Source organism: Hypanus sabinus, chromosome 18 (genome assembly GCF_030144855.1).
Source record: "Hypanus sabinus isolate sHypSab1 chromosome 18, sHypSab1.hap1, whole genome shotgun sequence".
Lineage (NCBI taxonomy): Eukaryota > Metazoa > Chordata > Chondrichthyes > Myliobatiformes > Dasyatidae > Hypanus > Hypanus sabinus.
The window spans coordinates 12114923-12132951 of NC_082723.1; the positions used below are offsets into that span (position 1 = coordinate 12114923).

An 18029-nucleotide genomic window follows, 5' to 3' on the forward strand; every position below is an offset into this window, starting at 1 on the left:
ACATCACCTTCTGTGTTGTCAGAGGTTGTAGATTTGAAAGTGAATAGCTTTGACACCAAATGATTTGCCTATGATTGTATATTTAGATTGTGAAGGTGCCTTGGTGAAAATGAAAAATTTAGTGAAAGTTTTTTCTTTCATGTCACAATGAAGTAATTGAATCCATAAATATGATAACTTAAGAACTACTAACCTATGAGAAGGAAGATTGTTCACAACCTTTGGTTGACACAAAGAAAAGGACTCTTGAAGCTTAGGCACTGTAGTTAGTTTTGACGTAATAAGTTCTCACAGGTAGCAAAGTAATGATGAATAAATAATGTTTTATTTAGCGATGATGATGAAGCAAACAAACTCTTTGTGACCCTTTTCATTATTTTTTTCATCCAGCTAAACAAAGCGTTCCAGGCTGAGGAATCCCCCTGTGTTATATACTGCATTAGTATGCAGTGGTTCCGTGAATGGGAAGGTTTTGTTAAAGGCAAAGACAATGGTAAGAAACATTTAATGGAAATGTTTCCAGGAAATCAAACAGATTGGCAGTTTCCCGAATTCCAATAGTGTAAAATTCATCAGACTATATTTAGAACCAGTCCCATATCCAAGCAATTAAATACTTAAAAAAAAAAGTGGCACTGTCACTGCATAGTAAAGTTGTAATGTTTAAATCAGTAATTTAAGTTCACCTTTAATATGTGTATTTTATAAGCAGGCCTAAGGATACAGACTTACTCATTGTATAATCCCTGAGGACTGTAGGATCATATTAAACCAGTCTGATAGTTGTACTACAATAGAGGAAATGGGGTTGTTGACAAGTTATGGCAGTCAATCAAAGAACCCTCTGATGTTTATATAAGGTTAAATAGCACCACCTTCAGTTCTTTCTTTAATTTCCCAGTTTAGTTTTTTTTCAGGATATAAGCTGAACTTATGTAAAAGTGAGCTATTTCCTTTAAATGACCTAACGTCATCAAATGCCAAATTTCCGTTCCAAGTTGTTACAAGTCAATTTACATATCTAGGTGTAACAATTACTAAAAACTTCAAGAATTTATTTAAAGAAAACTTAAACCCCTTATTGAATTATGTGAAAAAGAAGCTTTCTAAATGGTCTCCTCTTTCTGTATCCCTAATTGGCCAAATTAATTCAATTAAAATGAAGATTCTTCCTAAATTTTTATATCTTTTTCAGGCTTTACCTATTTTTATTCCTAAGACCTACTTTGATTCTTTAGATTCAATTTTAACATCTTATATTTAGAATAATAAACAAGCTTGTTTAATTAAGGTTTATCTATAAAGAAATAAAGAGATGGGTGGATTAGCCCTACCCAATTTTAGGTTTTACTATTGGGCTGCCAATATAAGGAATATTACTTTTTGGTCCTATTATATTTAACGTAAAGATTGTCCATCATGGGACTCCTTAGAAGTTAATTCTGTAAAAAATTCCTCTATGGTCTCTCTTCTTTTATCATACTCTTCTTTTTCAGCAAATAAAACAACAGATAATATAATTGTTAAGCAAAGTTTAAGGATCTGGTCTCAATTTAGAAAATTTTTTGGTTTAGCAAATTTTTCATTATCATCTCCCATGCTCCTTAATTATTTTTTTTATGCCTTCCATGAATGACAAAGTCTTTAAGGATTGGGATGAACTAGGTATTAAGTGTTTTTGGGACCTGTTTATCTCAGGATCTCTTGCTTCATTTGACCAATTGTCAACTAAATTTGCTTTGCCAAAAACACATTTTTACAGATACCTTCAAATTAGAGATTTCTTGCGTTTCCAATTAACTACTTTTCCTATAGGTCCTGTTAAAAATTTACTGGACGATCTTTTAAATTTAATACCTTTTATTAATGGTTCTATTACCAATATCTATAACTTGTTGATTGATTCTAGACAAGACTTTTTAGATAAAATAAAAAAAGCTTTGGAGGATGACCTAATTGTCAGATTTCTGATGAAAGATGGAATAAATTCTTAAACGGGTTAATAAATAATCTTTCTGTGCTCGTCATTCTCTTATACAATTTAAAGTGGTTCATAGAGCTTACATTTCTAAGCAGAAGCAGTCCAGTTCTTATCCGAACGTTTCTCCACTTTGTAATAAATGCAACTCTGCTGGTGCCTCTTTAATTCATATGTTTTGGTTTTGCCCTAAAATTGAAAAGTTTTGGTGGGAAGTATTCCATACCTTCCCACAGCTTTTTAGGGTCCAATTTGACCCAAATCCTCTTACGGCCTTGTTTGGTATTATTGCAAATGAAGATATAACTTTAAATACTCCTAACCTACAGGTTTTAGTTTTTACCTCTCTTTTAGCAAGGAGAGCAATCTTGCTTAAATGGAAGGAGTCTACCCCTCCTACACATCTTCAATGGCTTAATGATATTATGTCTTATTTAAATTTAGAGAAGATCCGCTGTTCAGTCTTAAATTCAAAACAATCTTTTTATGATACCTGGGGACCTTTCCTAAATTACTTTTCCAATTTATAAAGCTTAAAAGTGCACAGACTTTTATGTATATTTCTATCTTCTTAAGCGAATATGTTTTTTTTCCTCATTATCCATTATCATCCATCAGCTTTTTTCTTTGGTAGTTGGTAGGGGAGTTGACTTTTTTTATATAAAAAAATTATTTTGTGATGTATGACCTATCTTTAAATTTTTGATTACAGAGTGGTATACCTTTATGTGATATGCTATAACATTTTGATCAATTTTATTACAATATATGAATGTACACAATTTATGTTGAGATGTATCTATGTGTTGAACTCCGTAAATCTTGTTTTTTTTTCTTCTGAATAAAAATACTGTAAAAAAAAAAGCACCAAAGTACGTTGTCACAAAATATAGAATCTTTTTATGATGACAAAAATATGAGATTGCAGAATTTTCTTTTCGCTAAGGCATTCAGTAAAGTATAGCATTTCTTAACAGCATTAAATAGCAGTTGGAGGAGGTGGAATTCCCAATGGAATGATCATAACTAGATTCTAAATGGAGTAGATAAGGATTAATTGGCCTTTTCTTCCTCTGGATTATTTCAGTATATAGTTCTCTGCATTGAAAGCAACTAAAGACAGTAAAGTTCTTTGTACTGTTAGAGATTAACAGAGAGGAGGAGATGGAGGATTTCTTGAATTCATTTATTTTAATGCTAGGAGTGTTGTAAGAAAGGTGGATGAGCTTAGAGCACGGATTGATACCTGGAAGTATAATGTTGTAGCTATTAATGAAACATGGTTGCAGAAGGGTTGTGATTGGCAACTAAATATTCCTGGATTTCGTTGCTTTAGGTGCGATAGAATCGGAGGGACAAGAGGGGGAGGTGTTACGTTGCTTGTCAGAGAAAATATTACAGCGGTGCTCTGGCAGGATAGATTAGAGGGCTCATCTAGGGAGTCTATTTGGGTGGAATTGAGGAATGGGAAAGGTGTAGTAGCACTTGTAGGGGTGTATTATAGACCACCTAATGGGGAGCAAGAATTGGAGGAGCAAATTTGCAAGGAGATAGCAGATATTTGTAGTAAGTACAGGGTTGTGATTGTGGGAGATTTTAATTTTCCACACAAAGACTGGGAAGACCATACTGTAAAAAGGATGGATGGTTCGGAGTTTGTAAAATGTGTGCAGGACAGTTTTTCACAGCAATACATAGAGGTACCGACTAGAGAAGGGGCAGTGTTGGATCTTCTGTTAGGGAATGAAATAGGTCAGGTGATGGAGGTATGTGTTGGGGAGCACTTCAGGTCCAGTGATCACAATGCCATTAGTTTCAGTATAATTATGGAGAAGGATAGGACTGGACCCAGGGTTAAGATTTTTGATTGGAGAAAGGCTAACTTTGAGGAGATGTGAAAGGATTCAGAAGGAGTGGATTGGGACAATTTGTTATATGGGAAGGATGTAATAGAGAAATGGAGCTCATTTAAAGGTGAAATTTTGAGGGTACAGAATCTTTATGTTCCTGTTAGGTTGAAAGGAAAGGTTAAAAGTTTGAGAGAGCCATGGTTTTCAAGGAATATTGGAAACTTAGTTAGGAAAAAGAGAGAGATCTACAATAAATACAGGCAGCATGGAGTAAATGAGGTGCTCAAGGAATATAAAGAATGTAAGAAGAATCTTAAAGAAATTAGAAAAGCTAAAAGAAGATACGAGGTTGCTTTGGTAAGTAAGGTGAAAATAAATCCAAAGGGTTTCTACAGTTATATTAATAGCAAAAGCATAGTGAGGGATAAAATTGGTCCCTTAGAGAATCAGAGTGGACAGCTATGTGTGGAGCTGAAAGAGATGGGGGAGATTTTGAACAATTTCTTTTCTTTGGTATTCACAATGGAGAAGGATATTGAATTGTGTAAGGTAAGGAAAATAAGTGGGGAAGTTATGGAAACTATGACGATTAAAGAGGAGGAAGTACTGGCGCTCTTAAGGAATATAAAAGTGGATAAATCTCCGGATCCTGACAGGATATTCCCTAGGACCTTGAGGGAAGTTAGTGTAGAAATATCGGGGCTCTGACAGAAATATTTCAAATGTCATTAGAAATGTGGATGGTGCCGGAGGATTGGCGTATTGCCCATGTGGTTCCATTGTTTAAAAAGGGTCCTAAGAGTAAATCTAGCAATTATAGGCCTGTCAGTTTGACGTCAGTAGTGGGTAAATTAATGGAAAGTATTCTTAGAGATGGTATATATAATTATCTGGATAGACTGGGTCTGATTAGAAACAGTCAACATGGATTTGTGTGTGGAAGGTCAGGTTTGACAAATCTTACTGAATTTTTTGAAGAGGTTACGAGGAAAGTTGACGAGGGCAAAGCAGTGGATGTTGTCTATATTGACTTCAGTAAGGCCTTTGACAAGGTTCATCACGGAAGGTTAGTTAGGAAGGTTCAATCGTTAGGTATTAAAATTGAAGTAGTAAAATGGATTCAACAGTGGCTGGATGGGAGATGCCAGAGAGTAGTGGTGGATAACTGTTGTCAGGTTGGAGGTCGGTGACTAGTGGTGTGCCTCAGGGATCTGTACTGGGTCCAATGTTGTTTGTCATATACATTAATGATCTGGATGATGGGGTGGTAAATCGGATTACTAAGTGTGTAGATGATACTAAGGTAGGTGGCTTTGTGGATAATGAAGTAGGTTTTCAAAGTTTGCAGAGAGATTAAGGCCAGTTAGAAAAGTGGGCTGAACGCTGGCAGATGGACTTTAATGCTGATAAGTGTGCGGTGCTACATTTTGGTAGGAATAATCCAAATAAGACATACATGGTAAATGCTAGGGCATTGAAGAATGCAGTAGATCAGAGTGATCTAGGAATAATGGTGCATAGTTCCCTGAAGGTGGAATCTCATGTGGATAGGGTGACGAAGAAAGCGTTTGGTATGTTGGCCTTTATAAATCAGAGCATTGAGTATTGGAGTTGGGATGTAATGTTCAAATTGTACAAGGCATTGGTAAGGCCGAATTTGGAGTATTGTGTACAGTTCTGGTCACCGAATTATAGGAAAGATGTCAACAAAATAGAGAGAGTACAGAGGAGATCTACTAGAATATTACCTGGGTTTCAGCACCTAAGTTACAGGGAAAGGTTGAACAAGTTAGGTCTTTATTCTTTGGAGCATAGAAGGTTGAGGGGCCACTTGATAGAAGTATTTAAAATTGTGAGGGGTTAGATGGAGTGGATAGGCTTTTTCCGTTGAGTGTAGGGGAGATTCAAACAAGAGGGCATGAGTTGAGAGTTAGGGGGCAAAAGTTTAAGGGTAACACGAGAGGGAATTTCTTTACTCAGAGAGTGGTAGCTGTGTGGAACAAGCTTCCAGTAGAAGTGGTAGAGGCAGGTTTGATATTGTCATTTAAAGTAAAATTGGATAGGTGTATGGATAGGAAAGGAATGGAGTTATGGGCTGAGTGTGGGTCAGTGGGACTCGGTGAAAGTAAGCGTTCGGCACGGACTAGGAGGGCCAAGATGGCCTGTTTCCGTACTGTAATTGTTATATGGTTATATGTCGGTGAAAACAGCTGAATGTATTTTTTTCCTCTCCCAGAGCCTCCTGGTCCAATAGATAATAGCAAAATTGCAGTCATTAAAGGTGGCCATGTCCAACTAAAACAAGGTATGGAATCAAACAGTACTGATTTAAGAATAAAATATTTCTATATAGTAAAACAGGCATGGATATATTTCCTTAAAATATGTGCACTATTTAAATGAACATAATATCAGTGGTAATGTGGATCAAATCTAAAGGCAGATTCATGTCCCTATAGATTGAGATTTCTTTACTAATTTTTTTCCTCTTGTACTTTGGTTCTCATTTTCTTTTAATTAGGTGCAGATTATGGTCAGATTTCTGAAGAAACGTGGAACTATTTGTTTACTATCTATGGTGGTGGACCAGAAATTGCCATGCGGCAGAACATTATTCAAGCTGATTTGGACAGCCCACAAGGAGAGAGGAAAATAGAAGCCGAAACTCGTGCTGTGTGATGATAGAGCTGGCTTAAAGTAACCAGTTGAAAGGTACATTTGTTAGAAGGAGACAAATATCACAGACTCTTACAGAACCAAAGAAGATGGTGTTATGATGCAGATCGGCCACTTAAAAAATATTGAATTTATAACAGGTTTGAGGGTCTAATTGATCTCCTTCTCCTGTTCCATGTTCCCTTGACATATGCAAAAATCTTATACTTCTGAAAACATGAAAAGTAAAAAAAATTAACATTAACTAACTGCATTTTATACTATCATTTAGTGAAATATTGCAGTACACTTCACATTTGCTTTATACAGGAATATCTGACTCTGAGACATGTAAGATATATTAGGACAAGTGACCAAAAGTTTGTTCATGGACCTAGTTTTTGAAAATCTTATTAAGAAAGCAGAGACAGAGTTATCAGAATAGAATTCCAGAGTTTATGACTTAACCACAAGTTGTGGATCAATTTTCAAAATGGAGATAACTTAAGACCAACATTTGGAGGCATGTAGACGTTCGCTTATGGATTGTGGGACTGCAGGAGGTTCCAGAATTTGGGAAGGATGAGACTGTGGAGAAATAAGATTCTGAAGAGATTTGAAAGCACATGTGAATTTTAGAGCTTCGGCATTGTTCATGTGAGATCCACAGTAGCTCTGTGAATTTTGGCAATAGTTGAAAGAGATGTAGTATAAGTTATAATTAAAAATATTCAATTCTAGTATGTACATAAGAAATCCCATTAACTGTCCTAGCATAGTCAACTGAATTTGTATCCAGTAGCTCAGATAATACAGTTGGGATGTAGGCATTCTTGACAGGACGTGCATCTAATGTTCATTCTTAATCTCCTTCAGAAACTAATGGTTGAATTGCTGCAGATGATATGAAGAATTTTGCCTCATATACCAAAGAAATGGAAGTATGTCCATTTCATAGAACCTTGCAATGTAAAGATGTCTGCTAAATTGCCTTTCTGTGTGAGTTTGCCTTTTTGGCAGATGGGACAATTTAATATAGGTTTCTTTAACAGATGAGGCCTTTGACAAGGTTCAGCACGGAAGGTTAGTTAGGAAGGTTCAATCATTGGGTATTAATATTGAAGTAGTAAAATGGATTCAACAGTGGCTGGATGGGAGATGCCAGAGAGTAGTGGTGGATAACTGTTTGTCAGGCTGGAGGCCAGTGACTAGTGGTGTGCCTCAGGGATCTGTACTGGGTCCATTGTTGTTTGTCATATACATTAATGATCTGGATGATGGGGTGGTAAATCGGATTAGTAAGTGTGTAGATGATACTAAGGCAGGTGGCATTGTGGATAATGAAGTAGGTTTTCAAAGTTTGCAGAGAGATTAAGGCCAGTTAGAAGAGTGGGCTGAACGATGGCAGATGGAGTTTAATGCTGATAAGTGTGAGGTGCTACATTTGGTTAGGAATAATCCAAATAGGACATACATGGTAAATGGTAGGGCATTGAAGAATACAGTAGAACAGAGTGATCTAGGAATAATGGTGCATAGTTCCCTGAAGGTGGAATCTCATGTGGATAGGGTGGTAAAGAAAGCTTTTGGTATGCTGGCCTTTATAAATCAGAGCATTGAGTATAGGATCCTGATGAAGGGTTTCAGCCCCAAACGTCGTCACTACCTCCTCCCATAGATGCTGTCTGGCCTGCTGAGTTCTGCCAGCATTTTGTGTTTTCATTGAGTATAGGAGTTGGGATGTAATATTCAAATTGTACAAGGCATTGGTAAGGCCAAATTTGGCATATTGTGTACAGTTCTGGTCACCGAATTGTAGGAAAGATGTCACCAAAATAGAGAGAGTACAGAGAAGATTTACTAGAATGTTACCTGGGTTTCAGCATCTAAGTTACAGAGAAAGATTGAACAAGTTAGGTCTTCATTCTTTGGAGCGTAGAAGGTTGAGGGGGGACTTGATATTTAAAATTATTATGAGAGGGATAATAATAAAAATTATTATTATTATTAAAAATATTTAAAATTATGAGGGGGATAGATAGAGTTGATGTGGATAGGCTTTTTCCATTGAAAGTAGGGAGATTCAAACAAGAGGACATGAGTTGAGAGTTAGGGGGCAAAAGTTTAAGGGTAACACGAGGGGGAATTTCTTTACTTAGAGAGTGGTAGCTGAGTGGAAGGAGCTTCCAGTAGAAGTGGTAGAGGCAGGTTTGGTATTGTCATTTAAAGTAAAATTGGATAGGTACATGAACAGGAAAGGAATGGAGGGTTATGGGCTGAGTGCGGGTCAGTGGGACTAAGTGAGAGTAAGCGTTCGGCACGGTCTGGAAGGGCCGAAATGGCCTGTTTCCATGCTGTAATTTTTATATGGTTATCTGAGGGACTCATTGAAGGGCTTCTGGTCTCCTCTTGTAATTACAGTACCTTGACTGTTTCAGTTCAATTTCTAACCAATCACTATGCTCAGCATATTGATAGTAGAGGGTCTTGTAATGGAGATGCAATTAAACTTGAAAAGAGGTGGTTGGATATTCTGAGTAACAAATAAAATGCTGGAGGTATTCAGCAGATCAAGTAGAATCTATGGGAAGGAATAATGAGTCTTTATTTTGGGCCGAGACCTCTCTATTGCTTTCACTAGATGCTGCCTGACCTGCTGAATTCCTTCACTATTTGTGCGTTAATCAGGATTTCCAGCATCTTAAGAATCTCTTGTGTTTATGGTTAGATATGCACTGTTGGAGATGGTTATCACTTGATAATATTATACCACAAAGCACTTTCCACCTGTCATCCCAAAATCCTTGGGTATCCTATGAAATTTCTGAAGCAAGAGATAGGTGTCCATTAAGTCATGGAATCAAAATGTCTATTAAGTGATACAATTGCTGGGATGTTATGTACAATAATTTAAATCTGCATGAAGAACTATAAAGTACCAATTTGATTTCAGTTTCTTCCTGAAATATGAAACTTCTAGTCTATGTGTACTATTCAAATATATAATGATAGTTATTTTAAAATTCACTATTCCCAAGTTGCATCTAGGGATGTTATCAGAGCAGTTTGAATAACTTCTCATTTCCGTCTGAGTAGAAATTTATCCCTACTCGTTAAATATCACAACACTTTATTGTGGGAACCACATCTGTTCTGGTGTTTGGGATGTACGTTGGCAAATTGCCTTTTATCAAGTAGTAAATAGAATTAAAATATGCTCTTCACCAATCATCAGTGTGAAAATGGGACACTAAACTATGATTCTGGCTTAAAGGCAGGTTGGGAGAGAAAGTAAGAGTTGCTTTAGGTTTGTGAGCTAACTATTGGCAAAGGTCTAGAATCTTGACATTTATTCACACAGACAAGGAAATGGAGTATTACATATGGACAACTCTGTAGCTAAGAATGGACAGAGTTTGCACTGTATGAGTAATTATTCTCCATGTAAGTCACATCCAATCCTGATTCGTTCAATTCCAACCAAATACTCATCAAGCAAAGAGGGAAAAAGAGTTAATATTTTTGATTATCATTCTTTGACTTGATGACCTGGGAAGCAGCCGATGTTGCATATGTTGTATATCTTCCTTGATTAGACTAACAGATTCCAATTCAACACAAATTCCATCTGACCTAAGGATTTCCAGCTGTTACTCTTCTTAAATTTGGTGTTTCTTACATTCAACTGCATCTATCTGTCCTACCTCCCTCATTTGCACAGTATTTTTTTGGAATCCCCTTAGTTGCTTATGCTAATCACCTCAACTAGACTTCCACAGTTAAGTTATTTTTGGGTAATGAAGTTTGACAAGCAAAAACAAAATGCAACAGATAGAAATAAGTTGAACTGATCAGCATAGGAATCCTCATGCAATTGTTCAACCAGCAAAGACTAACAAGGAATAAACCTTTTTGTTTTGCAGGCTATGATACTGAGATGAAGGTTGTGAAAACTGCAACTTTTGCACCTGTGATGAATCTTTGTGAGCACTTTGTAATTTAACTGTAGAAATTCTCTTTTTTTAAAAAAAATGTTTTATTTCTTTCTGACTAAATGTATAGCTAAATCGAAAGAGTGCTTGGCATTATACACTGTATAGTAGACAATGCTATGGAAATATAATACTGTACCAACCTAAGCCTAACTGTATTTCTTTAGAGGCTACATACAGTGGATTCCAGTTAATTGGGACACATTCAGACCAGTACAATTTGGCCAATTAAGTAGCTGCCCCAATTAGCTGAAGTTTCATGGAAATGGTTAAACAGGTATAAAAAAGACAATCTACCATTTAACTGAGTACTAAATTATGTATTTAAATAAAAAACAGAATAAATTAGAAAACTAAAAATACTACTACAGTGCTATAAAACTATGCATTAGTTCCTAATAGTTACTGATGGTTTGCTGTAGTGTTCTTTTGATTGACTGTAAATGAACAAAATCAGTGCAAACACTTATTGCAGATAATGAACGGCCTTCACACAATGCCTTTGACAATTTCATCCTCCAAATCTTCATTTTCATTTTAACATTCAAGATGATTGTCGATACCTTCAAATGCTTTGTTATTCCTAATTTGTTGAAGTCGTAAAATCGTTCCATTTTCACTTCCAGCTGTTTATGGCATCTCCAAGCCTGAATTCTTGAAACCACAGTGAGCAGAACAGTTCCGAATTGTCTTGCTGCTTATTTTTGGCCGGCTATCAGTGACAAAAATGGCTGCATTTTGAACACAATCCAAAAATGTACTGGTTAGTGGGTTAATTGGTCATTGTAAATTGTCCCATGATTAGGCTAGGGTTAAATCGTGGGTTGTCGGGCAGTGCTGTTCGAAGGGCTGAAAGGGCCTATTCCACACTGTATCTCTAAATTAAAATTTTAAAAAACCAATACACATTACTGATATTAACCATATAACAATTACAGCATGGAAACAGGCCATCTCAGCTCTTCTAATCCATGACGAATACTTACTCTCACCTAGTCCCACTAACCTGCACTCAGCCCATAATCCTCCATTCCTTTCCTGTCCATATACCTATCCAATTTTTTTTTAAATGACAATATTAAACCTGCCTCTACCACTTCTACTGGAAGCTCATTCCACACAGCTACCACTCTCTGAGTAAAGAAGTTCCCCCCCGTGTTACCCCTGAACTTTTGTCCCATAACTTTCAACTCGTGTCCTCTTGTTTGAATCTCCCCTACTCTCAATGGAAAACGCCTATCCACGTCAACTCTATCTATCCCCCTCATAATTTTAAATACCTCTATCAAGTCCCCCCTCAACCTTCTACGCTCCAAAGAACAAAGAGCTAACTTGTTCAACATTTCTCTGTAACTTAGGTGCTGAAACCCAGGTAACATTCTAGTAAATCTAATATTGTAAACCTATTTGCTCTAAGCACAGTGTAGTGTCTAAAGTGCTGGTGACTGACACTAGTTAGAAAATGTTCGGCAACAGACTCTTGTCCAAAACTAAGCAGCATAGTGTCTCAAATAAATGAAGGTAATCACATCTATTTTGTTAATTAGTGTTTGTTCTTTAAGAGTTGCCCCAAAATAAATGGCTGCCAGATTAACCAGTTGCCCAATTAACCAGAATCAGCTGTGTTTGTATAAAAATTAAGTTGTTCTTTCAAGTAGGTAAGTCATTTATATTTCTTAAAGAACCTCTAGAACAGACTAATGACACATACAACACCCTACTGAAGTGGTCTTGAGCCTGACGTATTAAGTGAATTCTTCACACGGAGGCTTTTGTAGAGACAATGTTTCCCAGTGGTTTTGTTGGTGGCTTTACAGTGAGGTAATGGAAAGTTGCAATGTTGCGGCAAAAACTGACCACAATGTATAAGGTAACATAGAAGACTAGTGATCAGGCCAGCTGCAGAGAACTATTTCTTTTCTCTTCATTGAGATTTTAATGAGTTTAATGCAATCTGATGCCAAGATCTACTGAGAAGTAGCTGTTTTTGCTTTTATACAGAAATATTTGAAGTCTTTAAATGTCAGGGTAGTACACTGATCACTGCTGTTGCAAATTTTGCTTTGTTTCACTGTAATCTAAGCAGTAGGTGTTGGATTCTTGAAGTGAAATTCATTTTTGAAGTGTTAATTCATTTTTGAAGTAATATTCCTTCTCAGTAGTTTTTGACCCTTTGGTGCACCATTTCGTACCTCAGGAGACAGACAACTTTTCATGAGATTTATGACTGGATGCTGGACTTGCGTTTGTGAGACATTTAGCTTGTTCTGACTTTGTAATTGCAGTTTGGTTTTTCTTGAAATGAACGTCGTCTAAATGTTCTGGCCTTAAGATCCAGAGAAGTTTAGGGCTCCTTCAAACCAGACTGTGTGTGCCAAAGTTTAAAGCCATTCTTGATGGAAAAGCATACAGTTTAAATTACCTTCTGAATTCTACCTGACAGAGCAATTGGACAGAACAGTTATTCCACATTTTAAATGAATTAACAGGAGCAGCCAAGTTTAGAATATGAGTAGCAGTTTAGAAGGATTTTTGGGATTCATGCCAGTACAGATATATAATAAATTGCAGTTATCTGTGCCATTTGTGTACTAATTGACTTAAGACTGGGATAGCAGCCGTGGGATTTCTTCCTAGCTTGGGAAATTCTGGAATTTTCTGCACTAGAAGCAGTATATGCAAAGTCAAGGGTTTGTTCAGTGTAAAGACAAACAGATTTTTAAGCAGCATGGGTACTGAAGAATAGGGAGAAAGAACTGTAATGATTGTAATCTGAGTAGAAGCTCTTAGTGATGTGATCTTCGTGAATGCTGAACCAAACCCTAGATTCGTTTCTTCTTCTTGATGTATCATTGGTTGTATTTGAATGTGCACATTGAAATACCAACTTGCCTAGAATTTTAAGTGAAGTCTGCAGCCATCAAAATAGATGATAATCTTAGAAAAATCAAATTTTTACTATTAATTCATTTGTGTAATATTGCTCATAATTCACATACTAATGTCCCACTTTGCTCTGTTTCTAATTTAGTTTGCTACAGCAATTGGACCTTTTATTTTAAATAATACATTATTAAAGTTCTGAATTGCAAAATTGTGGGAAATTTGTGATTTACAATAATTCAGAATTGATATATAGTAAATTCTCTTTTCATTTTATATATATATACATACCTACACACACACACCACCCTTCCCACCTGAACCTATTCAATGCTACATTTAATAGCTGACCAATTAGTTATAAGATTTTCATTGTTAGTTTTATGTAATTGAGTATACATTCAAGAACTCTTAATGCTGTAAATCTAGTCAACCTTTTCATAAAAAAGTATACCAGTATAAGGATTCTTACTGCTAATTGAAGAAGAATAAAGTCTGTATATTTTTTTTATTTGAAAGGAATGACTAGATCTACAGACAAACATAAGGGATTCCACAGGTGCTGGAAATACATACAGAATGCTAGGGGTAAAAGGCAGGATCACCTAGTTCAAATGTTCACCCATTTCAAATGACTTCCCATTCACGTTCTGCTATGTCTGCCCATGGCTCCTCTATTGCCATGAAAAGGCCAAACTCAGGTCGGAGGAGCAACACTTAATATCCCATTTCTTCCTTCTGGTTCCCCTCCTTCTTTCTTTTCTTTCATGGTCCACTGTCCTCTCCTATCAGATTCTTTCTTCTATTTTTTCTACCTATCCCCTCACAGTTTCTTACTTCCTGCTGGTCTTACCTATCACTTGCCAGCTTGCACTCCTTCCCCTCCTCCCCATCTTATCTGGTTTTTGTTTCTGCTCCTTCCTTTCCTGTCCTGGTAAAGAATCTCATTGAGAAACATCGACTGTTTAATCCCCTCCAATGATGTTGCCTGATGTGTTTCACCAGCATTTTGTGTGTGTGACTAGATTTACAAAATTGAAGTTCTGCAATACACACTCCATTACATAAACCCAACAATGAAAATTAAATAGTTACATAGATGTAGCCTTGAATTGGTTCAGGTATACATGTGAGAAAATTTGGTATACATAATTTTCAGAATTATCAGGTTAGTTTGCTCAATTTCCCATAATTTTGCAATTCAGTACTGTTAATTTATTTTATAAAATTAGAGATCCAATAGCTTTAGCTAAACAAAGTAAGAAACAGTAAAGTTAGTTCTTGAATTATAGGCAATATTAAATAAATAAATCAATGGTAACGTTTGAATTTTGAGTTTAATGATTAGTTTTGCACGGTGTAAACTGATGTACTTTCTATCTGATAATATATTTGGTTTGAAGCAAACTGCACAGTTGTGTTCAGCAAATTGCTATTAACTTAGTTTCTCTGCATCACGAGAATATAGATAGATGTCTACAGTCTCTCACCCAAGAGCAGGAATTGAGTATGATAATTTGCAGTATCATTATTTTGTTTTAGCAAAGTTGTACCCTGTTTTGTTCTGATTCTTTCTGCTTACTTATATCTGCCTTACTACCACCTTCCTTGAGAAAATTCCAGTTCTGAATTTTGACCAAATGGTCTTTCTGTCCTGGTATTCTAGTCCAGTGTACTTGACATCGAAGAGCACAGGATTTAGTCCGTTTGTATAACTACGGTACATATGAGCAGGCTTTTTCTTTAAAATGTATTTAGTTGACTCTTGTTAAAATAATTGAATAATAGTTTTCTACCTCGTCAGTTGAGATTAGTGATAGTTTGATGCTGTCCTGTTTTGCTGTATAGGGGTTCAGGATGTGTTGCCTAGACACTTGTGTGTTCAAGATTGCCTTAAATCCAGGAACATGACTTTCTTTTAATTTTGTAAAGAGAGGAGGGTTAGGTGGAGAAGTACAGAGAAAAATATTTAAAATATTTGAAAACCAAACAAAGCAGTAAATTGTTTCTGTGTAGAAATACAAAAGAATATTGAGGATTACATTTTGACTTCTGACAAACTACAATTTCAAATAGCTGATGAGAAGCTTGAATTATCTGGGTAGCTTATTTCATTGAGTTGCCTTCATTTCAGCCTCTCCTAGATCTTAGTGCTACACCTTCCAACACCAAACCATTTGGATAGTTCATATGTTCTGGTCCAAATTAGCACTTTATTTTTTTCCCAATACTGAATTACTACTAACATCTGACTGATATGTTAACCAGTGCAAATAGGAATAATTCACACTCCAGTAATCCAGTAATGACTTTTCCTCACTCACAAAAAGGTAATATGAAGTTGAGTCAAGCTGGAGGGGAGATGTTTATTGATGGTGAAAAGATTGGAAATGCGCCACAATTTGTATACATATGATTGACACAAGTAATACTATATTTATCCAGGCATTGTTCACAATGAGGTATGTTAGCAAAGTGTTTTTGTCTTGCTGAAAAGTTCTGACAATTGGGTTCATGCATCTTATGATTATAAGATGTCGAAACTAATTGGTAAGCATGCTGCATGCAAGATGTAATATTATGGAGCAAGTTCACAAAATGTGAGATCTGACAGTGAACCTGTGGGACTTTGTTGTGTGAATTAATAGTTCCATGGAGCAAGGTGAAATATTGGTTCACACCAGTTGTTCTGCTGTTAAACAGTATTGATTCCCTTTCAAGAATGTGCTGGAGAAGAACAGCCCCATGGATTGGTCTTGATAGCAACAATGGGTTGCTTGGACTCCAGCTCTGGTGATAATTCTGACTTTTTAAGGCAGTAAGTTTCGCTGCTGTAAACTAATTGCTTAAAAACAGTTGTATTGAGTAGATCCATGATGGTATGTACAGCCATATATAGTTTCCAGATTTGAAGTGGTCACTGCACAATAGGAACCCTTGTCTGTTTCAAAATAATATTTCAATGTGATGTTTTTAAGAAACAGTTCACTTTTGTTAAGCTCCTTTGTCAAAGATTCTGATTTTCCAGAAGCGTTTAAAATGTTTGTAAGATAAAACATTGCACAAATTTATTTTTTGTAACTAAATATTTGTTCCAAGTCTCCAAAATATTTGTCATGATGTGCACCCAATATGGATTGCTCAGTTAAAGTTTTCAATTTCTGAATGTAGTTGAAGCTAATTGAATTATAAAGGAATTTTGTTGAGTAGATATGACAAATGATTACCACAGTGTACAGCTTTAGAGTTACAGCTAGACCATTCCAGAGTGAAATCAGAAAGCACTTTTTCATGTTAAGGATAATGAGGCCTAGAATTCTCTCCCCAAAAATATGTGGATACTGGGTTAATTGATTTTGATCTTAATGACTGAGATCAACAGTTAAAGGATCAAGTGGTATGGAGCTACTACAAATTGAGATCAACTCAGCCATAGTAATCTTAAAATGACAAATTTGCTCTGAGGACCCAATTGGCCTTCTGCTATTGTCATGGTTCAAATGTGATATGTACCAGTTCAGCAATGGCGAATGGAGGAAGCAATCTTCTATAATAGAAGAACCTTGACCCTGAAACAGTGATTTAACTTGTTAGTTGCATTTTTTACAACTGGAGCACTGCATTGAAAAACGTTTCTAGAAATATTTGCCTTAAGAACTGGAAAATATTTCTGATTGATGTTTTGCTATGTCAGTGGTATATATAGTAAATTGTGAGATTGAGATAATGCCAAAAATACTCTGAAATTTCTCTTTTGCAGATTCCATTTGCTTTCATAAGATCACTTGTGAATGCTTTGAAACTGACGATGTGTAATCAGAGTGCGTAACTAATTTATCCCAAATATGTTGAGGAAAATCCTCAAAGCTTTTTACAAAGTATGCTGAAGTTTCTGAAGATTTCACTATGATCGAAGTTTGCTACTCCAGCTATAAAATGGAATGTGTATTATTTACATTGGCCAGATTTTGCTGATTTTAATATCATAACCTGCTACCTTGGCCCCATTGTAAAAGTGGAAATAATCTGCTGTAACCTTTACCTTGTGTAGTGATTGCAAAATGGATATTTAAATTATTCTCACAAATATAAACCTAGTATAGAGTTTCATTATTGCTTCATAAGTAATGCAGGTCTAAGTGCACACGATATTTAAATAAAGTGAAATAAGTGGCATGAATAGTTTTGTTTAATTCCTTGTTTCTTTTTATATGCTTTGAACTATAAATAACATGACTAAATTTTATCAAAATTATGAGAATAGTTTTAGTTCATTGTTAGCATTTTCTCAAGTTTATTACCCATTATTTTTGATATTCACAGAAAGTGCTGTTATTCGAGCATAACTGTTTTACCTGCTGCATGCATTTGCTGATGGGCAGATTGTTTTAAATCCATCTATTCTAATCAATACAATAAATATTGATAATTTGCAAGCTCATTTCAATGGAAGCTTGTTCTGTGAAATTTCCATTTAAGAATACTGCTTACAGAGTTAGAAGACATTTTTGGAAAATTAAGTGATGGCTTTTAAATAATCTACATTTACTTGTAGCACATTTGTAATGATCTTTATAGTGAACTAGTTTTCACTTGGGAAACAAAGCTCTGCTCTACTCAACAACTTGATGTCTATTGCATTTGGTTTTGCAATCTTGAAAATGAGAAAAT

The 18029-nt window shown here is 35.8% G+C and overlaps 1 protein-coding gene across 3 annotated transcripts in view; it reads left to right on the forward strand.

Moving 5' to 3' along the window:
• Positions 1–17793, forward strand: part of usp20 (ubiquitin specific peptidase 20) — an 84107-nt gene extending 66314 nt beyond the window's left edge. The window contains exons 22-26 of one of the 3 annotated variants that reach the window (XR_009516448.1): positions 391–493; positions 6065–6133; positions 6350–6540; positions 10407–10466; positions 17119–17793. Coding sequence is in view for 2 of the 3 variants with exons in the window: in XM_059993660.1 (XP_059849643.1) it covers positions 391–493; positions 6065–6133; positions 6350–6507 (330 nt within the window). In the remaining variant the exon portion in view is untranslated. Of the gene's footprint in view, positions 1–390; positions 494–6064; positions 6134–6349; positions 6541–10406; positions 10619–17118 lie in introns of those variants that run through there. The other 2 variants (XM_059993660.1, XM_059993659.1) reach the window with 2 other exon arrangements.
• The last annotated feature ends 236 nt before the right edge of the window (positions 17794–18029 follow it).